Below are 23520 nucleotides of genomic sequence, written 5' to 3' on the forward strand. Positions count from 1 at the left end.
AAACTAGTGTATTTGTCTTCATTGAAATCAGTGTCACTTTACTTAGGCTTCTTAGATGAAAATGACTTCACAAATATTAACCATCAACTAATTAAGACATAATTAAATGCAAATACTGGTTAGAAAAAGCAATTGAGAGAAAGACATGTGATTAGGGAATTACCAACTGATTTAACACTTGGAGCTACCAGCTAGGCGCCTAAGCTATTGATATGAACATAGAAACTTCACTTGATAAGAATAATACAAGGGGAAAATACACCATCTCTTCACATTGTGTTAGTTGCAAAACTGCTAAGCAAATGAAGCAGAATATATTGAGAATGTAAATTGTAGGTTAGTGTTGCTTTGTGTTCAGTGATTAGAGAGGTTAAAAATCATTCCAAATGTTGAAAATTTATCAAGCTACCTGATGCAGAGAGATTTTTTGACAGCTGGTCATTCAAGAATTAGAACGGGAAATAATTACATACAAGGTAACATAGTCTTGCTACTGTTTTCAAGGACACTGCCATTTTTCTAACATTAAAGCTTATGTTGACAGCCTTTATCTTTGGAGCAGATTTGAATAAACACTGTCAAGATGATATGAAGACTGCTGGGATTAATAAAACATTTGAAGTTTGCTAATGTCTATCAAAGTGTGTGTTATATATAAGTATTGAACTGATTCAAGAGCAAAAAGTAGTCTTTCAGTCAGATACTGTTGCATGTGCTGCTTTTTTTTTGTTTTTTGTTTGTCCAAATACTCTTAAGATTGTTGGGCTAAACAAGATGGTAAATTATAAATTGCATGTAAATATTAGTTTTTCCCCTTTCTGTGGCTTATTTGATTAGGTTTTGAGAGATTAACTTCTAAATTCTCCCTACTGAAAAATCTGGGTCAGCCTTTTGCAGTTGTGTATGCATTTTAATTAGAGACATGTGCTGTGAGAAAGACAACTTTCCTCAGACAGTTCCTCTTGTATAAGAAAAGAAACTACAACCTAAAACCAAAACAAATAAATTGCCATAAGAAAAAAAACAACAACAACAACAAAAAAAAACACACAAAAAACAACAAAACTCAGTCATGATACAAGACTGAATTTCCAATCAGCAGTTCTGATAAAGTTGAAGTAAGATAAGGAGGTTTGAGAAGACAGCTTTCAAGTGCCTTATTATGAAAAAGTACAGAATTTCAATGAAAGTATTATGGGCCTCCACTTTTTCCTATACATAGTTCACAGTTCTCTAACTGAGAAAAATAAAACACACACTACTGCAGCAACATGGTTTGGAATGAAAAGGTGATTTTCTGTGACAGTTCAGGCTAGGCAGGCAGGGTTTTTCTTTTCATGATGAACTTTGGGGACTGTTTGTTGCTTAGTGATTCGAAAGGAATACAACAGCATTAGACATTAAAATGATAGTATTAGTTTATCCTGGTAATTGATTACTATCAGTTTATTAGCAGATGTAAGGTGTCCTAGCATCTAAAAAATTAATGGATTTGTAATGATTTTAAAAGCTTTTCTGTAATGTGAAGGATTGCCCATTTTGCATTAGACTAATCAGTTAATGTGTAGACAAGGTTATTACTAATGAAAGTCTAGTATAGAACTTCAAATTTGGATAAGTTTGTATGTTTTCTCTTCTTTCAGTGTTTTTCTTGAAGTGTTGTTTTTTTTTTTTTTTTGTATTTTCTTTAACATAATGACAGTTAACAATGCATTTTCTATACTGTTACAGTCTAGTTGTGGTATTCTTGTAATTTTGAGGCAATTACATTTATTTTAGACTGACTTCTTCTGTTTATATTCTGCCCCAAGTTATAATGAAAACACATTTAGGCACTTCAGAATTGTAAGTTTGTTTTGTTTGTGGTTTGGTTTTGTTTGCTTGGTTTGGGTTTTTTTAAGTATTTTCCTCTCTCCTAGTCAAACTATCTTTGGATATATACAGGAATAATGCAGAAATTGTAAAGTTGGAGCAGGTATGAACTTTTTAGTGGAGAAGCATATGCCTAACTAACTGTGGGTACAGAGAGTGGTAAAGTTAGTTCCATATGAAAAACAGGACTGAGCACATACCGCAGATCTGGTTTTATTGCTTCTTGAGTATATTAATACACAGGCATATTTTGTTCTTGAGGGACAGAGTGAACACAGCAGCTTTGACTCTTCAGCCAGTCTGAGGAGGTCATCTGCACTAACGAGAGTGTCAGCATAAGGACATGTATAGTTCCTCATGTGGAAGGAATTAATATGAGAAAATGCATGGGAATTCAATAAAAGAATAGCCTCTTTGGCTATTTCAACCTTTATAACCCAGTATAATACTCGCCTGTTGATTATTTTTTGACCGAGGAAGGAGGGAGGGAAGGAGGGAGGGAAGGAGGGAGGGAAGGAGGGAGGGAAGGAGGGAAGGAGGGAGGGAAGAAGGGAGGGAAGAAGGGAGGGAAGGAGGGAAGGAAGGAGGGAAGGAGGGAAGGAGGGAAGGAGGGAAGGAGGGAAGGAAGGAAGGAAGGAAGGAAGGAAGGAAGGAAGGAAGGAAGGAAGGAAGGAAGGAAGGAGTAAATGGCAACCAGCACAGCTCACAGATTTTAGCACTTTGTGAACTAAATACATTTTTTGCCTGTAGCCTTCATGGTTAGAGGCATTACTGAAGGCAATTGAATAATAATAGACCTTCTTTACCCACAAACACTGAGTACTTGAAAAATTGAGCTTTGGGGTGCCTTACCAAGTATTCCAGGTGCCTACCAGTTTTCCAATAGATGACACATTGGGTGCCTCCTTTTCCGCTTTACTGTCAAGACATTGAAACTGGTAAGAGAGGCATCAGCCAAGAAAGCAATGAAAAGCCAAGAAAAACAACAGTCAAGAAAACTGATAGTCACATACACACAACACAGTATATACCCTAGTCTGTATAACCAGTATGTCCCGATCAAGCAGTGCTTTGAGCTGTCAGTCTTTTCCATCCGTTTGTATTTTTATATAATAATTTTAAATGTGCATGTTTAAAAACATTTCAGTAGTACACTTTAGTTTCCTGTGGTCTGTTGTACAACTAAGCAGTACCGAGTCTGAAGTCTACAGTTTTAACTTCTAGGCTCAGTTGCTGTAATGAATTCTTTTATGAACTTTAAAATGTAACTGCATGATCTGTTTTATCACTCTCTGATATTCTTGTTGTTTACTGATAACACAGGCATTTTAAAAAAATGTTCAACATTAATGTTTTAAACACTCTCTTGATTTGATCCCTTGTATTGTGGTTTTATTGACATTTTTTACTTAGTTTATATCAGGTTATACTTCAGCCTTTCTATAGCTGATTTCCAGGTACATGACTGAGACCAAGTTCCTTGTCTTACTGTGCAGGACCCCAGCAGCATATTTATTTTGTGTTGCCTTTTTTTTTTTTTCTCAGTTGTTCTCTATGCCTCATTGAATCTTGCAGTAATTTTATTGTTCATTTTAAGGCTTTAAAAAATTTTGCCCTCTGTTAAGCACTTTCCTTACCATTTATAACAGGTCAGATTTTGACGGAAATTTTTTTCTGTGCACTGAAGCATGTATCATATTAAGAGATGCACAGTAAGCAAGAAGCTTTCCTTGCCATGTCTCTCTCCTGATACCAGCTCTGGGAATGCTTCCCATTGGAAGTATCTTAAAGCATTTTACAAGAAACTTAAATATCAGACACATTTTACAGATGAGTAAACAAAAACACTAAGGAGTGACATGATTCAACTACATCAAACACAGAATACAAGTCTTCTGTGGTCTAGCCCAACTGTTAGTATCTAGACCAAATTTTTAAAGATACCATATCTGCTTTGTGGATGTAATGAAACAAGAATGGTGATATGAATACAGTCTGCTACTTTAGAACACTTAGCGAGTTCCTCCTACATGCTATTCAAAAGCTACCTCTCTTTAATCTGTAAAAAATTGCCAATTCAGTAGGTGGTTTGGGGGTTTTTTGTTTGTTTTGTTTGGGATTCCATTGTTTGTTTTAGAGCAATTAAATAGTTTAGTGGTTCACTTGCAGCTCTGATGTGTGTGCACATACCAGGAAGGTGGCCACAAGGAGGTTTTAATGTAATGACTCACTTTGCTGATTGTCTAGCTGGATCCAGCACATCAGTTCAAGGAAGAGATGTGGATTCAAAAGACTATCTCCTTGGCAGTCTTTACAAGTCTGTGACAATCCCAGCAAAGGTATAACAGTTTTTGGCATTTTAAATCCTTGAAAAAGAAAGCCTCTGTTGCCTAGTGCCATTTCTACATGCAGTCATGCCCTTTAGTGGAATTTGGATAATTTAGCCGAAAATGCACATCTGTTGCATAGGATAGAAATATCATTCAACTACATAGGTACTGTTTCTGAATATGGATTATTACTAGATTTCAGATTTTAATGAGGAAATCAACTAATAAATGGTGAAGAGTTTTCCTGGTGCAAATGTCATATTCTGTTTTCATCTTTCTGGTGTTTACTTCTGTCACTCTGTTGCTTAGAGTATAAATAATTCAGGTCAGAGACTTTGGACTCATGGTTTTGGAGTTCTGTCTTTGACCCTTGTGCAACGTATGTATATATTATATTTACGTTACCTATAAAGTTAAAAAAAATTAGACTACACAAAATTTTTCAAATGGGACCTTTCCTAAGGAACTTTAGTCTTTATATTGGCATTGTTCCCAGCGTATAGTTGAGCGGTTCCTGGTAGTTGACTACACTATGCACTTTAAAGAGGAAGACTAAAAAGGTCAAGTTGTTCATAAAATCATTAGTGAAATGTCAGAAACAATTTAGCCTAAATAAAATATCCCCCTAAAGAGAAGAAGTACCCGTTATGAAAGATTCCTTCCAACTGCATATCTGTGCTGTTGAATTCATCAGATAAGAATTGGGCAGTTGACAAGAACTAAATGATAATATGGAAGGTATATATTTGAGAATATTTTCTCCGTAGAAGCAAAGGATAAAAGAGTGCTTCGATTTTGAGGGGAGTGAAGGCTTTTAGTTTGTTTGTTTGAAACAGAAACTCAGACTGAAACACATTTAACGCAGTTTCTCATTGTGACCCCAAATTTAGCTTGAGTTTCAAGTTAATGCTACCTTAATTGGCAGGTGATAAATTATCTCCATATATATATATATATATATATATATATATATATATATATATATATGTATTTTGTTTATACTGTGACATACTGTATTGTAATAGTAGGATTTCTTGCAAGGTATGAAAGTGTCCCAACAGTTTACCTCATGGAGCCGTACCTGGTGATGGAACAATTCGAGAGTAAGACTCATCCCTTTTCTAGCTTTTGCTCCCTGCCTCCCCCCCCCGCCCATTCTTTGGAAAATAAGTTTGCAGTCTTATCAACCTGAACATGTGCCATTCTGATGCGGCAGGTAGGAATCCCTCCTGCATTGTTGCCAGGATGTGATGACCTGTGATACAGGAGAAGGAGCAATTGATGCAGAGATTGAATCCACTGAGGGAAGTGGAACTTGATGGGAGAGATCTGTGAAGGCTTTGGCAGGGCTTAGATTCATTTTTTTAGTATGGGAAAATTCAGCTTTTGAGACTGACTTGATGTCAAAGTTCATTATAATTCAGATGGTTATGACTACTCTAGGTTATTTTAAAAGCATGAGCTGCAGGATTTCCTCTGGTTTGCAGAGCCAAGGAAGATTGATGTTTGCATTTCTGTAGTACCTAAAGATTCTGTATGAATAAAATATTCAACAGTAGTTAAAGGGATACAATATTGGATGGATGGCACTCATCTTTTCTGTTTTTTATAAAGAACTTGGTCATTAATAATTCTGGGACTCATGATATGTCACTAGCACTAAAGAGCCTCCCATTTTCAGGTACTCAGTTTATCAGAGATTCATTTTTGAGAGGTTTAAAGAGTCTGCAAACCTTGAATGACAAAAATGTAGTTTCTGTTTAGATTAGTGTTTGATGCATTTTGTTATTTTTCTGATAAGCAATAAAAGCCTAATTTGAGGCATGGGTAAAGCAGTGTTTATAGATCTTTGACTTCATTTACAGCATTCACAGTGCTCACTGAATTAGCTTTTCAGAATCTGAGTGGTGGTTATTAATACTGGCTGATGTCTTTATCATCAAATTTTAGAGTATTTAATGATTATTTCTAAAAAATATTTTGTATCAAAGACTTATGTTCATTGCAAATCTTGATTAGACTATTTTGTTGACATTAGCTATTAAAACAAAAGGGTTGACATGATGGAACATAGCAAGTGCAATGCAATACATTCCTCTTCAGTCCCATTGAGATCTCATATGCTTCAATAATGTTTCAGCATCTGAATCCTAATTCAACAGAAGTTTCTTTGCACTAGTCCAGCAAGGATCATATAACACAAAAGGCATTCAGGTGCTTTTAAACTCTTCTGCTTTTCAGAAAACTTTAAAAAAAACCCCAAAAAGTTTCATGTTTACAAATGACTGGCTCTGTCCATGCCTTAACTGGTCGTGAGTATCAGGGCCTCGGAAGTTCAGTGTGATCTTAAACGCAACTTTTCACAGTTACTTGTAATTGGCATTACATACTGGGCTACTGCACAATTCCTGGTGCTTTTGGAAGCAATTTCTGTAATTGGTTTCTATGATAACAAGGCTATATCAAACAGTGAATCCAAATGTCTCCCTCCTTAATTCATTTTTTCCCTAATTTACTTTAAAGTGAAGATATATCATAAGGCTTTTGTCACTGTTAGTGAGACTTATTGATGTCTGAATATGTGGTCATTAATTCATTCCTCATTGAATGGATATTAATGGATTTGATCAGGAAATCATATCTCACCTTACAAAAGTAACCACTTTGTGATTAGGATGTGGTTCAGACAGATCTCACACACAGCACTCCCATGATTTCCTTACTGAAAACAAAAGCAGCCCTGCTATTTAAACATTAGCTATTATTTCCTTAAAAAAATTATACCAACCCGGATTTTTTTTATTATAATGAATGTGACAGAGTACAAGTGCATAGATCTTAATATACTTCCATGACATAAAGACTGACGTGTTAGTGGCTTTGCTAGCAAATTAAGATCTTTCTAACCAAACAGGAAACTCTGACTGCAACTCTCTTCATATTTTGATGCATAGCTGCAGTTCAAAGGATGAATTGTGGGTTATAAAACTGACTGAGCTGGAAGTTAGGCTACTTCTCCCCTTCTCCCACAAACATGAATGAAGACTAGGTGATTAATGTACATGTGCTTCCAGTTTTCCATAGGCGTATTATATGCTCTGCTATTCACATTAGGATTTTCTGTAGAATCAAATATGTAATAACAAAATGAAAGCCTAAAGAACCCCCAGGCTTCCATTCACTTTAGCAGAATATGATATAAACTAGGCTTAAGCATGTTTTTCTAGAACAAAAGCAGGGCAGACCAGTCATTTTAATAAAAAATCTATTTACCTTGTTTATATAGAAGAACAGAATCTAATCTATTTGTGTGCCCATCTGGACTAGATTGCTCATTTTAAGTTAATTTAACAAATGATAGACTGCTACTGGCTTTTTCTTTCCCAGGAGAAGAGGTTGACAGACAGCTGTGTAGAGACGCTATCTACCCAATCCCAGTTGTCTGTGAAGCTCCGTGCCCAAAGGACTGTGTGCTCAGCATGTGGTCCGCATGGTCCTCCTGCTCACACACCTGCTCCGGCAAAACCACAGAAGGGAAGCAGATGCGCGCCCGTTCCATTCTGGCGTATGCAGGTGAAGGTAAGGTTGCATACACTTGCAGACTCTTGTTGGATTGTGAATTCTCAACTGTCTTTGCAGTGTCAACGTAATTTCTTGATCAGCAGAAACAAATTATTAAATGGACCTGTGGTTTTTAAAATATAGAAAAAATATTTAAATGTTTATCCTATATTTACTCATTGTACCTAAAACTGTTTTAAAGAGGAGATTTTGTTTTATTTTATTTATTTCAAAAAGATGAGCATTCAGATGCTAACAAATGACTTTTTTATCTTCTTAGCTGACTTAGTGACTGATTTTACCCCATTACCATTTTTACGCATAGTAAGACTTTGGTTTTACCCCCGCAAATCCTCACTCACGTTAATGGTTTCCATTCATGCAAATGGTCCTATGCAGCATCTGCAGCAAATGCAATATAAAGGAGAAGAAGAAAAGGTTTTAGATATAGTTTCATATCTATTCTTTCATGATTTTCCATGCTTCCTATAAATGGTTTTGGTTTGTTCTTAAGTATTTTTGGGGGTAATAGAGCAAATGTACAACTGACAGTAAAGTTAAATGCCTTCAATTTAAAAGGATACGTGCATGTTTTAATTTTTTTTTCAAGCTGTTAAGCATTTTATTACTTCAGATTTAAGATGAAATTTAGCTGGAAAGTGAAACTTCTTTGTTTGCAAACACAATTATTTTCATTGCTAAAAGTATACCACATATTTGATGTGATTCAGATAATTATAAAAAAATATATATATGTAGCAGACCAGGAACAGTCAACCTTTCCCCTGGAAGGGACCTTTACTATAAGTGTAAGAGGCAATCAGAAGTATACTCATTTTAGTAGGTGATGCAAATAATAAATTACTTAGATGGATCTGTGTAACAAAGTAGAAATGCTCGTAAAATTAGAAACAGAATTGTGTTTATGTTGTCCCTTTTTTTATAGTGTGTCAAATGGACTCTTTTTGAGGCAAAGACAGAACCAGGTTTTTAGATGATAATTCACATAAACAATAATCATGTGCTTCTTGCTTTTCCGTGTAGGGCAAGATAATGGATTTTCCATATGCTTATGGAATTTTACTGGAGACAGAAATTTAACATCCTGGCAAGCATACCACACAAGTGAAAACCTAAATTTATCTAGAAAATTATTCCACTTTCTTATGCTTCTTTTTAGAAAGTATCTATTTTATTCTGAGTTTGGAACTTACATTTAAGGATAATTTACAAGGCTGCAGATGTGGCAAAGCAGCTAAGCATAGGCTGGATTTTAGGTGTATGAGTTTTATTTATGTCGTGCAATGATCAGTACCAGCACTGAGTGATCACAAGCTGACAGGTCTCAAACCACACAGGCAATAGTGAAGAGATCCCTAAACTACTCATTACGTAGAGATTGTAGTCCTTCAACTTTGCTCGAACCATGGCCTCCTCACCACTATTCCAAGACAAGGTTATTTTGTGCTCTTTTGGTTTTTTTAAGGATACAAGCTGGTATGTCTGCATAGCTTATAGCAATTCACTCACATCTTGGTCAGATATCTTCAACACCGTGCTCCTTTGCATTCTGTACAAACTCCGGAGAATAAATACATATAAATAAATAAAATAAGCTTTCAATTAGTACAGAGTGTTTCAAAAAGGTGGACGTCTAAATGACACATTGTCTCAATGCTGGATAGGTCGCACGGGACGCCAAGACTCGGCATTACACTCTTGGCCCCCAGACACCCCAGACACCCTGTGACTTCTTGTGGGGATACATCGAAGTCTCTGGTTTTGTGCCACCATTAGCTTTGAAACTGGGTCCATCTTTTTGATACACCTTGTATGTCATTACAGCTCCATCTGGAAGGTGCTGTTCACCTTTGCTCGTGTTATATTTTAAAAGTATCAGTGTTGTTTTTATTTTTTATGCTTCACTCAAATTAGAGTTATTGTCATATTTCTCCTCATACATCTCTTATGCCTTTTAGTCATTTACTGCATGATAAATAGCTGAATACTTTTCACCTCCATAATTGTATGACAGAGAACAGGAGTGTTCCCAAAACATAAAACACTGATTGTGTAGTTGACGCTGAGAGGTCATTTTATGTTCTGGGGGCACAGAATACATTAATATGTCTGAAAGTCTGTATTCTGCTGATATAAAAAGGAAGCTCCATGTGAACCTTTTTTTGGGAAACATGCTGTTCTCAGTTCTATTCAGAGCCTATAAAAATGGAAATTACTGCTGATGAAAACTCTGTAAACATCATGTATAGGTACAAAACCCAAGGTCTCATAAATGTAAGAGCAGTAATTCCCCTTTACACATTAAAACTGAGTTCTGAAAATAGCTGTCAGTTCTGTTCAGGTGAATGGTTCCACAGATCTTCCCTTTGGATCTTTGAACCTTCCCTTGAACTGCTGATGTGAAAGAAAGACCAGGTTAGATAAGCCATTTAGTAATTCCTGTATTCCATGATATTTGATATTTTTTTTAATCAGAACACACTAGGACAAATATATTGCACATAGATATATATACAATTCCTATTATATCAGGATTGGACATTAACTGGTAAATGAATGTGCAGATCTGTTGTCAGTCTATGAATAAGGCTAAACTTGGCTTCCAAAATGACCTAAGGAGTCCAGGTTTCTCGCTGTGAGTCTGTGATCACATGCATCTTCCTGCTAATCATGAAGGATTCAGTCTACAAGCCTGGCAAGATCAAAGTGCTGCAGACATTGCTTACACCAGGAATATTGCAATCCCTCAAAATATCTGAAGTGCTTAATTTTTGTTCATTGTTGTATTTAAAAGTGAACACTCCATTGAAATCTTTGAGGGTCTACAAATACACATGAAATAGGTTATTTTATCTGGATCTTGGATGGCTTCTTATCAAGATATTGTCTCGTGATGATTGTTCAGTTTCTCTCCTCATTGAAATAAAGATTCTGTATTCTGTAATTTTACATGTTAATGTTGGCAGATGACTGCCCGTGATAAAACTATCTAATTTCACACTTAAGACCTTATTTTTCTTCTTACTTCCCAGCTATCTATTCTGCTGAATTGGTTTGAAGCAGCCGTCAAGTTAGCATAACTGGCTGCCAGGAAACAGCCACAGTATAATTGATTTTCTGGGATGACTTAGAATAGAAATATTTCAGTATTATTATAATAATTCCTTTGTGACAACAGTAGCTTCACGGGAAAAATTGAAGCCATATGTAAATTACAGTAGTGACAAAGTTTTCTAATGAGCTCTGGGATATGACTGCCCTTCCAGCACCACACTGACTTCTCCTCAAGGCAGGAGCTGAGCTCGGCCATAGGCCCTCTCATTGGGATGTCCTCATTCAGAACAACATCTCTTCCGCATGGTCAAACCATGTGCTGTAGAGCCTCAAGCACAGTGTGGTTGTGCACGTCTGGGGTGGGCTGATTTATTGCCACTTAGTGAAGAGAGAGAAGAGTCCCTTTCCTCAAGATAAAGACTCTCTGTGGTTTGTGAGGTGACTCCATATGGAAACTGGTGTCACAATAACCATTTTTAATACATTTTCTGAGATCATTGTCCTCAGCTTGAAGGTTTGAAAATTTGTCTGTCTGTTAGCCTGCCTGTAGTGGTAGCTCATTTGTGTCACTGTCACATGCATCTTCATGGTACAATAAGAAACTCAAGAAACTCATTGTCTCAAAATTTAAAATGACAGCAAAGGACATGATGGTGTTACCTGATACATCATATTGTTGTTCTGCATAAGTTTAGTGAAGGCATTTTATACAGCTCAGCCTACCTCTCTTGAATTTAGGGGTTTTCTATTTTTGTTTTATTTTCTGTTTAATATTTCTTCTATTTTTTAAATTTCCTGTGTACAATAAATATTATATAATTAGTAATATGCACTGACTACATAGTCCACAACCTGAGACTAAAAAGTACTAAATGAGTCTTAAATTTCAGTAAATAGTATATATGCAGATTGACTCTGTATTGATTATACACTGGCATTGATTTATAGCACCAAATCAGTATCATTCAGAATAACACCGATACGGTGGATACATTCCAAGTTTTATAAATAATAAATGGCTGATACTGCTTTTGGAAAAATAAAGAGTTTAAAAACCAAAAAAAAAAAAAGAAACAAAACCAGAAAAAAACCACCACACACACAAAATACACAAGTCAAATACAAAGATTATTTTGAAATGCATATATAAAATTACATGCATTTGGAAAATGAGTGATATCAACATGATTAATTAAAATGACCCTAAATGCTTTAAAACCTGTAAAGCATTTGAAATCTGAAGTTATCAAAACAGTGTAAAAAAAAAAAATACTTTTAAAATCCAATCCTTGCATATCCTAGAGCAAGATGTCTTACCCATTACAAGCTCCAAATCAGTCAGAAAATCAATCTAAGCATATGACAATTCTGAACTACCTTCATATCTCTGTTATTTTATGTGTAATATGCAAGTACCTCTGTAAAGATAGCCTTTTATTTCCAAATGTGCTTTGCTTAAGTATCCAAAACCAAAAAGAAATGCTTCAGCTCCAGCTGTTCTTTGTACCTTGAAACGAATATTTTTAGTACTGCCAAGCAGTTATAGTTATCTAATCATATATTATATAAAATGTATTTAATACTGTATGTCCTTTTTTTTTTTTTAACTGTGATTCTCATTAATTTTTATATTCCTGTCAAAACTACCCTCATTTGGTGAAGCGCTCTTGAAGTTGAGCAGCCCTGATCTTGTTACCCCTATGCAGATGTTAGAAAGGGCATCTCTATCTGCCAGTTTTCCAACCTCTTATGCTTTTTTTGTACCTGTTTTAATTTGATGGAACACAAGGGTATGCTGTTTTCCTGTAGAGAACGGCACACTGATTTATAAATCAATAGCATATTTTTAATTACTAGAAAGATTTAGTACTAGCGATAGTTGTTTTATATTTCAGTAATGTAATTTTCACGTTTTGTTCATTCTCTACATAATTTTTTCAGCTGCTGGTTTCACCTGAACAGAAGTGGATTCCCACTGAGCTGCAGACATTCATGCTCCAGTGTTTTTCTCTTACAAGTCAATGTCACTCTCATTTTTTCCCTTGAATATGCATTCTTGCATAGTTGTCAAAACTGAATCTAAATTGTCACTTTATTCTCAAATGCCTTAGGAACTGGTGGTTATGGCATCCATTCCTGGGGAAACCTTTCTTCCATCACACCTCCCTTTAATTTATGAATTTGCTTAAATATTTCTCTTGTTTTTCTTCTAGAGCTAACATCAGATAGAAATAATTTATTAACCTTCCTTATCTCTTCTAAATTCTCCTTTTTTAACATTTGTATTGAAGGAACATGTCTAGACTCCTTCTCAGGTGGATCATTTTTCTCTCCCATGTGAAATAATTTGTGACTTTACTATCCTTGATTTTTTTTTCATTTTCAAAATGCACTCACTTTCCAAATTTCATTGCTTATATTCATATCTGCTGCTGTTAGTTGGAAGATTTTTTTTTAAATAATTTCCTGAAGGAAGCTGCTTAAATAACTTTTTGAAACATCTTTCATAACCATAATTTTGTTTTACTATTTGATTTTTTAATTTTTTTTTTTTCTTTAAGAAAATGCCTATAACATGTTTGGACTTGGTGCTATGCATATTGACTTACATATAAAGCAAATCTAATAGACTTGATTTGCATCAATTCTGAGCCAGAACAAATTTCCTTTCAGTCATTGCTTCATTACATTCACACATTTTCAGGTTTTTCTAATCCCTCTTTGTAAAATTTAAGAGTAGCTCATCCTTGGCATAACATCTCATTTAATATGATGTTTACTCTTTCTTGGTTGCATCAACATTTTTAGCCTGAAGTCAGAAGTTAAAATTATTTCTATGGAAACAATTTGAGAATTTAGGTTTTGTCCTTTGGTTTGACTAGAATGGCCCTTTCCTCGTATTTGCTGCAGATCTAGACATCCACAAAAGCAACTTGGGTTACAAAGTATTCTTACCACTTGTGATATTTGACTTACTAGTGTTGGAGTCCTTGAAGTAGCCATTCTGTCTTCGATTACATTACTTGTTTAATTTCTCTCAGCAATGACTCCTTAAAATCCCTTCCCTTTTGAATGTCTTTAGGCTGGGAGGTCAACCTAAAGTTGGGATAGAAAGGCTCATGTGTTCTCTGATATGTACTTGATGTGAGCATACATTTCTTCTTTTCAGTGAAAAGTATAGCTCCTCTGTGATAACTGATAAAAAGCTCCTCTTTCAGTTCCTGTTCTCTCTTCTTCTTCATCTTCTTCTTCTTCTTCTTCTTCTTCTTCTTCATCTTCTTCATCTTCATCTTCTTCTTCTTCTTCTTCTTCTTCTTCTTCTTCTTCTTCTTCTTCTTCTTCTTCTTCATCTTCTTTATCTTCTTCATCTTCTTCTTCATCTTCTTCATCTTCTTCTTCATCTTCTTCTTCTTCATCATCATCATCTTCTTCATCTTCTCACTGTTTTTGTCTTTTAGGAAAGAATAAAACATTATTTAGATTTCCCCTGGTGTTCTTTCATCTGGAGATAGGAGTCCTATTGTTCCTGCGTAGGCCATGAATGTTTAAATTAATTCTTAAACCTAAATTCTGTGTGTCTAGTAACACCAGACATCTATCAGAGATGCTGTCTACTCACAGGGCCAGACATCTAGTAGCCTCTGATCAAGCCTGGTAGGAAAGAGTTCTTCATTACTCATGGAGGTCTTGGAGGCTAGATTAGCTTTGAAGTACTTCAATATAAGAAATTGAACATACCATCTGAAATCGGACACAACAAAGATAGCATTATCTGAACTTTTCTTCACAATTACTGGCACATGAACACATTTTAATCTTTACCTGCAACAGACTTTGTAATCTCAATCTGGACCTGAAATTGCCAGCTGTGCCACCCTCTTTAGTAATTATGTAAAATGAATAAATAGCCACTGGGAACTACGACAAGAGCTCCAAAAATCTTTTAAATTGCTTAGTGAATTAGACAGAGCAGTGATCTCTACACATGCGTAACTAGAGTATTTAACCATTTCTCCTGCCTAGAGCCTTCATACCTCCTTATGTGACCTCCTTATGCAGTCTCTTTTAGAGAACCCCAAAATAAAAATGCTGTAGATTACTGCAAACACATCATTGTGTTATAGCAGTTATGGTTATTTTGGCATTCTTACATATTACATATTTACATTTACTGTCCATGTACATTCTGTTTTGTGTAGTTTGTTGACTGAACTATGTCAAATCCATATTGGGCATATGAGGAGGAGGAAAAAGGAACATTTCTTTAATCCAAGTGATAATATATAGCTACTAACATTGCACAGTGGTTATTGTTTGCTTGGGTTTTTTTGTTTGTTTCTTTTAATAGAACACTCTATTCCCTTCCACTGCATGAACTTTTTCCCTGTTTTATTATTCCAGGAGGAATGCAGTGCCCAAATAGTAGTGCCCTGCAGGAAACGCGCAGCTGTAACGAACACTCTTGCACTGTGTATCATTGGCAGACTGGCCCATGGGGACAGTGCATAGAGGATACGTCTGTCTCTGCTTTCAACTCCTCTGCCAGCTGGAATGGGGAGGCCACCTGTTCTGTGGGGATGCAGACAAGAAAGGTCATCTGTGTGAGAGTCAACGTGGGACAAGTGGGCCCAAAAAAGTAAGGATCATTAAAAATATCTTCATGCTGTAGTTATCTTTGGATCTTAATGCTCTGTATTTATATCGCAGATGACTGCATGCAAAGACAAAAAGACCCCCATCTTTGTGTTCTTATGAGAGAACAATTAATCTTTTAAAAGTACAAACCTGAAGCTACAGAAGGACAATAAAGTACCTTTCTTGCTATTGGTTTTTATGGGTGATATTTTCATCATCAGGTTGAGTTGACATAAAAGTCTTGAGGTATTTTTGTGGTGTGCAGTGCAGCACCATTTCCAAGGTCCTGGTGGTACATTCAATCAGGCAGTACACTATATGGATTGTGCGGTTCCCTGTGAAAACACTGGTTTGGGTCTAAATACAGTACAGCCCATATAAGTCCATCTTCTCAGAAGCAGACTGAGGAGGTCAAGTATATTACAGCTCTGACAAGCCATTAGTTTGAACATTAGTTTGACAACCTTTGTGAGGTATTTTCCCCATATACTTATTTTTCTAAGACATCCCTTTGGCCCAATGGTTTCATTTTTCAGTTTAATGTAAGTACATTTGATAGATCTTCATGCAGATTTGCAGTTTGTATATGTAACCCGCTGAGGACAGATTTGAAGCTGGAAGAGCTGATAGCAGAGGTCATTTAGAAAGTTCATGAGGAAGCTATTCTTGAACTAAATATTTGCATGGTGCCTGTCATTTGTTGCTTTATTCAGCAGTAGATTCATTCCTAATTTACTTTAAATGGAAATATGGGGAATAATGCCAGCACATTCAGTAATCTAAATTGTTGTGTATCTGCATTAAGTTGCTTTCCTATTCAGTCATTAGACCATTATATCTTTTATTTGGTACTCATTTTATATTTTTAAAAAGCATCTAATGATTTATCTTCCTTATTAAATCTGTTGTTAATGTCTTTCTCTTTGATTTGACCTTAAATTTTTGGAAGAAGGTCTGTTTTATTGTGTCATAAATGAATCCTGTAAAATTAGAAGTTTTGGTTGATCCTTCAAATTGTCGCTTTAAAATCCCTGTATCATTTTATAAGAACCAGACATTTAACATCAAAATTTAAATAGGAACCTTGTTTTAAAATCCCCTTAATGAAAAGGATTACTGTGGTATGATACAATCAATATTATTGGCCTTATCTACCTCACAGGTTACAGACTTCAGCTTGTATCTCCTCTGACCTTCAGTAAGGACTGCAAAAAAATCAATACTTCACTTCAAGCCACATATACTAAATACAAACAATATAAAAGATAGAAATGGTGCTCTAATTGAACTAATTGCTTTGCCCAAGGATCTGAAGAGAAATTGTAGTGTTCAGTGCTCCTAAAAGATGAAGTTGTCAGTGAAACAGTGAATGTGTATAATTCAACCTTTTTGTATGTTTATAATTTTTGTTGTTCTTTAAGGAAAAAGCTATTAGTAATCCAGTGTTCAATACTTTTCAGAAGCATTTTGGATTCTAACATTAGAAAAAATTTCTGAAAGTGTAGTCAATGTATATGATTTGTGGCAGATGTCTTTTTAAAGTGTATATGACCAGATATGATACATCCATGCATACATAATCTGATTTTATTAACCACACAGAAATAAGGCACAACTTGCCTTAAAAATGTGGAGATCTTATGGAGAGGCGATGGAGATTTATCTTGCTATAGCTATAATATTTCATAGTCTTTCACACTGCTATTTTAGGGGAGAAAAGAGAAAGGGTGGACATGTCATTATAAGAGGGCGCCAAGAAGTTGATGCTGGCTCACAGTAGTGGGTCATACTCATAGAAGTTTATGTGAATTGGCAGGAAAATGCAGAGGTGAAAATAAAGAACTTGCAAGAGTTATTAGTGAAGAACACCTTCCTGTAAAGCTGCTACTCAACTTGTCCTTCCCCTCTGCTTCTTCTCCCACACTGACACAGGCTTCTCCTCCCCACTGACCATGGAGACCACGTTTTCTTCATAGTTCATTGTTAGATTTGCCTGCGCTCCCTTCAGCCTGGCAAGAAAAATGCCTTATGCAAGCCAAGCTTCTCCAGCTGATCCAATCCAAATAAAAACATGTCTCTCATTTCTCTGGTCCAAGTTGCCCAGCAGCCACAAGACAAAAAGCTAGTCATAGTAACATTTTTCAGCAATGAGCCAAAAGCTCTAAAATGTAGACGTGATATTTTTCTTACCTCTTTATGTAATCCTCTGACAGTTCACTTTCTGTGCACTTTTAGGGCAACAGTAATTTTGAAATTATTTTAAAGATTTGCAGTAATTCTGCAAGAGTTATTGTATCAATCTGAAAACAAGTATTGTAGCATAGAGAGTTGTTTGTCCTTGATGAAATAATAGGAGCACACAAAGGGGGAAGAATATGTTGGCTTAATGAGTCCCATATGTGGCAGACCCATCAGCCCTTTTGTATGCTGATCAAGCCTCTTCCTTAAAACAAACCAGGTTTTCTGTCCTTTCTGATAGTCTTTCATAGTCTCATTGATCTGGCACTTTCAAACCCTTATCTGGTTTCTGTCATAATCATGGCCAGCTTATACCTATTTTTTCCCAGGTTAGTGATGTCATTTAATTTAAATACACCTCCTTCCAGAGTTTGTTTCTGGTAAATATGTGAAGAGCTAAAAATTTCTTTTGCTAAACTAAACTAGATGACTTCATAATCATTTGGCAGCTTGAAAATAACACTGAAAAGGCAAAGTGTGGAAGTGAGGAATTATGATTTTTTGTGTTTGGTTTTGGTTTTGTTTTCTTTGTTAGATCCCCTGTGTAGAATGCACTGGTTTTGGCTTGCTTCCACCAGCTATATTTAAATTCTAAGAGTTTTTATTTCTGAGCTCCATCCTGGTAAATTCTGGGCAACTAGCACTCCCCTCATGTGCCTGCAGGCATTCAGTATCGCTCATGATTCACCACTTCACTGCAGAATGATTGTTGATTTGATAATTCTTCTTTTTCTTTTTTTTTTTTTTTTTTTAGATGCCCTGAGAGCCTCCGGCCAGAAACTGTGAGGCCTTGTCTGCTTCCCTGTAGGAAGGATTGTATTGTGACTCCATTCAGTGACTGGACGTTGTGTCCTTCTTCCTGTCAAGAAGGTGATTTTATCTATTGTGTGCTAGTAGACAGCTTGTAAGAAAAAAATGTCTTAGGCTAGCAGTCACTTTTGGTAAAATACTTATACAAATCTCTTTCTGACAGAGGACATGTAATAGCTGGTAGAGCACCTGCGAAGATGAAACAGTGTTTTTGTTGAATAAAAGAGTTATTTCTATACATTTTCTATAAGCATCTGTTTGTTTTGTTTTTTCCCCATTTTGCCGCCTTCTATGTTATGAACTCCCGTTTGCATCTCCCACTGATAAAGAGATAACTAGTCACAGAGCAGACACATAACTTGTAGTGTAAGACCAGAATAGATACTTGTACAATAATAGAAGCTGTATTTGAATGGTCGGGTTATAAAATGGTCAGATTTGGTATTTGAAAATACAGATGCTGCTTACTCATCAGAAAACCTGAGGCTCTGTATCAGCAGATAGATAGATAGATAGATAGATAGATAGATAGATAGATAGATAGATAGATGGATGATAGATAGATATGCATTTGTGTATAATTTTGGCTGTTTTCTTCTCCTTTAAGGAAGATTGAAGGGAAGGTAATAAAAATCAGCAGACTTTATGTTGATCTTAATGGCCTCACTTAAACATACATTGCAATACCATTTTAATACACTTGGCAAAGGTCTTAAAAACAGTGCAGGTCTCCCTTGAATTTTTATTACATATAAAAAGCATATATAAAGTGATGACTGGCTTAATATTGCCCACATTTTTCTGCCTTATGTCTTTTTCTCTTTAAAGCCTAACAGGAGGTATTTTTATAATATGTACTGTTACAGACAGAGTCTGTAACAGGTTCCACACGGTGCTAATCCCCATGTGGGACACAGTGATTACTCACAGTTACCATATTATCAGAATGTAAGATATTGTTACATCAAATAAATGCACTTTGAATGTCATGGCAAATTATGCTTTCTGAAGGACACAAGCATGAAGTCATTTTGCAGTAATTCCTATTAGTGCTTAGTTCATTCTAACAAATAAAAAAAAGGGTTATGAAGATTAAATTTATAACCATTGAAAAAGAACATTGAAGTAAAACCATTGAATCTGAATCTATGAAATAGTGATTAATTATTAAATACTGTGTTATTTTACAGCAATATTAGTGGTTCTTTCTGAAATACTTTTGCTGTCTTCTTGGACAAAAGTGCCACCCTCTTCTGTTCTTATTTCTGTGTTTTTTAAGAAAGGTCTTGATGCAATGAACATATCTTCACGAATATTGACTACAAACTAACATGTATGTTCTTAAAAAGCAATATATTTGTGAACCAATATAGGCCTTTTGTCTGTTCAGTGAGTCAAACTTTTTATACTACACAAGCAATCTTTATATCATGGGCTTTACCTGCCTGTGTGAACAAGCTGGTCAGCAGCTCTGCTGAGCTGCACGTCTGTCTTGCCCCTTGTGCCAGCTCCTGGCATCTCCTGAAGCTGATTGACTCAGGAGTGGAGGGTTTCCTCTGTGTTGAAAAGCAGCCAGGTGGTGAAGAGTCACCGCCGGGATTCTCCAACCGCTTGTTCCTAATTACAATTGTTTGGCCGTGGTCCAGCATGCTTCTGTGTTCAGACAAGCCGCAGCTGCTGTAATAACCCATCAGTCAGCCAAATGTCTGTGCTAAAGCTCTCTGGAAAGAAAAAAAAAAACAAACAAACAATCCAAGATTTTAACCTAACAATATTTGTGTATTAGGTATTGCTACAGAATTAATATAAATTTGTGAGTTTTCTCTTAATTTTCTGCCTGAAGAACTGGTATCTCAAGATGAATGGAGTCAAAATTCCTACAGGAACTATTTACCCTTTATCATTAATAATGAATAACTATAATGATTAAAAAGTGTAAACTGTAAATTAATTCCAGAGTGGGAAATAAAATTTCACATTTAAATGTAAAGTGTGCTCTTTTGGAATATTTGTTTTGTATCTAGATAGGGTAATGTGTGTCCCAGGTGGAAAATGGGGGTATAGGGAGCAGAATTAAAACCCAGCCTAGAGAGAACCAAGACTGTAAATTAAATTTGTTATATTCCTGTCTGTGGAGATAAGCAAAAGGCAAGCAGATTTTCTTATTGAGGTATTTACTGAATGGAAAAATTGTAAAGTATAGTAACTTATTTCCATTGATTTCTATTTCTGGTTTTGCATGCAAATGATTAGGGCAAATTTACACATTGAAACCATAAAGCATAGCAGCAAACTGAGGTGGTTTAATTGTTGTTCACTTGAATTGTGTGTTCACTTCAGCTGTATATTCATTTGTACAGTATTGCTACTGCTTCTTTCTGTTTAGTTCTACTTCTTGGTCTTTGCTGAGATTGTGGTTTTTTTCTATTAGGCCTTATTTTCCGCTTATGGACAAAATAGTATGTCACTATTATAGCAATTGACTTAAATATCTGTTACACTAAATCTTATTTTTACCCTCATTACTGTCATCCCTGTGTAGCAGTAGGAGAAACAAGCTCTTCTACTCTTTGCAGGGGGTGTCACAGTAACGAAGCAGTCCCGTCACCGAGTCATCATCCAGCTCCCTGCCAACGGTGGTCGTGAGTGCCCAGACTCTTTGTTTGAGGAAAAGGAATGTGAAGCTTCTCCCATCTGCTATAGCTACAGGTGGTCTAAATTAACCATAGACAGCTTAGACTTGAGCAAAATATAGCTGAATAACTTTTTCTAGTCAATACCAGAGTCACAGTTTTATCTTTTAAAATACTAGCCACTCTTCATCTGTTTAGTGTCTTCAGTATCAAATTTTACCTGAGCTAGTGCATTATGATATGTTGAACTTAAGAAGAAACATTGCTAGGAAGTGGTAGATTGGGTGACTTAAATTTCATGGCACAAACTAATACTAAAAATATCTTCTCTATATTTACTTTAGCATCTTTCTGAATTGTGCACATGCTGCGACTGAGGCACCTTCACAATCATTTAAACCCACTATGGCTCGTGTCCCTTTTTCCTTCTGATTTCTCCTTTTCGGATAGTATTCGGAAGATGAAGCTTAGCAAATGTATTCGTTTGTTGTGAAAACTTTACCCTTGTAATCATATCATTTGAAATTTGAGAAAACAAAAAAAAATCCTGACTTTCCTCATCTGACCTCATCTTTGTCTGTAACTTATTTGCGCTTTGAGCAAGGCAGAACTGCTTCATTTGTTGTTATACTGCAAGGTATGCCTAAGGAAGGGGCAGAAAAGACCTGGAAAAAAGGAGAAGGGAAAGGAATGCACTAACACCTGTATGTGACAGTACTTACTGCTTCGAGACACCCCAATACTGTGAGAACCAGAAATCAACCCTGGAGCTTTATCTGTGGAGTATATTTGGGAAACTTCAACACATATTTGCTTCACTGAGGCAGGTGGAAAGAGGAAAGGAAGGAAGAGAAAGTGAAAAAGAGAGGAAGTTTATTACAGTGTGATAGTTTTTAAAATTCATCCTTGTTTAATGGGTCAATTTCTATGAGATGTTAGTGTCACTTGCTAAATCTGCTTTTCAAATTTTATCATGTCATTTTGTTGACTGGTAAAGTACTCTGAGCATGCTCAGATATAAATCCATAGCAAATGAGTTCTTCTGTTAAATGGGTATTCAAGTCACATCTTTTTATTATTTTGTATGTCATTCTTTTTAAAAAATTTCTTTCTCACACCTTGTATGTGTTAATGCTTTGTATTAATGTATAATCCTCAGATTATGGTTTCCATTCCCTGTGTATTTGTTAGGGAGTGTTAACGTGCCTTTGCACTTTAAAATCCTTGAAAATATATATGGTTTGCTTTCTCTTCCCTCCTCTGCCTCCTTCCTTCCCTGTGTTTTTAATGACCTAATCCTAAAAGGAGCAAAAAAGTAAATAGGAAAGAGGGAAAAGTTTACAGTATTGTTACTATTTGTGGTGAATTGGCTGTGACCAGTTAGTAATAATAACCAATAGCTTATGGTGGCTTCTAATACTGTCTAGCGCTTATGCTACTTCAACTTTGATTGCCACAAGTTTAGATGGATTGTTTGAAGTTTATTCTTTTCCCCCTCATTTCAGGTGGAAGACCCACAAGTGGCGCAGGTGCCAGCTAGTGCCATGGTATGTGCGCCAAGACAGTCCAGGAGCACATGAGACTTGTGGACCTGGGCTACAAGCAAGAGGTTAGACCTTTTGTCTCTGTCATTTATTATTCAGACATCTACTACTGCAATGGTGTGAGAAATGCCCGAATTTTTTCTCATGATAACCTAACATTTTATCTATCTGTATGTCCATCAGGAAAGGAAAATACCAAATGCTAGTATGGTAGAGTGCATCTTAACTGGTATTTGGCACATATTTTATTCATAAAATATCAGTATTAGTTTATTTTTGAAGTACAGAAACCACATCAGTGACTAATTTTGTGGTATTGTTTGTTTAGCTTATTTCACCATCATTACCTGAAACAAATTTGCAGAGGGGTTTGTGGAAATTATGGAAAAAGAAGGAAAATTAAACAACCAACCATACAAAACCAAAACAAAAACAAACAAAAAAAACCCCACCAAAACAAACAAACCCAAAAGGAATGGGTGACTTTACATGCTTAAAAAAAAAAAAAAATTGTGTAAATTCTCCTGTGAAACTGTCACATTTTTCACGTGGTGAGGATGTGAAGACGTGTTTATGGGTATATCCCTTAGACTGAATATAAGACTTTTGCTCCCTGTAAGTGTTTGTTCGAAAATTTAGGATCAGAGAACCACATAATAATTTTGAGTCGGAAGGATGGTCTGGAGGTCCCTCGGTCCATTTTCCTACCCAAAGAAGGGCCAGTTTCAAAGTTAGATTCCACCCAGACTACAGCAGGCTGCTCAGGGCCATGTCTTGACATGTTTGGAGTATCTCCCAGGGTAGAGATCCTATAGCTTCTCT

General features: G+C 35.9%; 1 protein-coding gene across 1 annotated transcript in view; it reads left to right on the plus strand.

Annotated features, from left to right (window-relative positions):
• THSD7A (thrombospondin type 1 domain containing 7A) overlaps window positions 1-23520 on the plus strand; it is a 281443-nt gene that overhangs the window by 199253 nt on the left and 58670 nt on the right. Inside the window, exons 9-13 of the mRNA XM_065832371.2 lie at window positions 7590-7781; window positions 15240-15474; window positions 18466-18581; window positions 21098-21230; window positions 22660-22763. Coding sequence (XP_065688443.1) covers window positions 7590-7781; window positions 15240-15474; window positions 18466-18581; window positions 21098-21230; window positions 22660-22763 — 780 coding nt within the window. The remainder of the gene's footprint in view (window positions 1-7589; window positions 7782-15239; window positions 15475-18465; window positions 18582-21097; window positions 21231-22659; window positions 22764-23520) is intronic.

The sequence above is a fragment of the Patagioenas fasciata genome, chromosome 2 (genome assembly GCF_037038585.1).
Source record: "Patagioenas fasciata isolate bPatFas1 chromosome 2, bPatFas1.hap1, whole genome shotgun sequence".
Lineage (NCBI taxonomy): Eukaryota > Metazoa > Chordata > Aves > Columbiformes > Columbidae > Patagioenas > Patagioenas fasciata.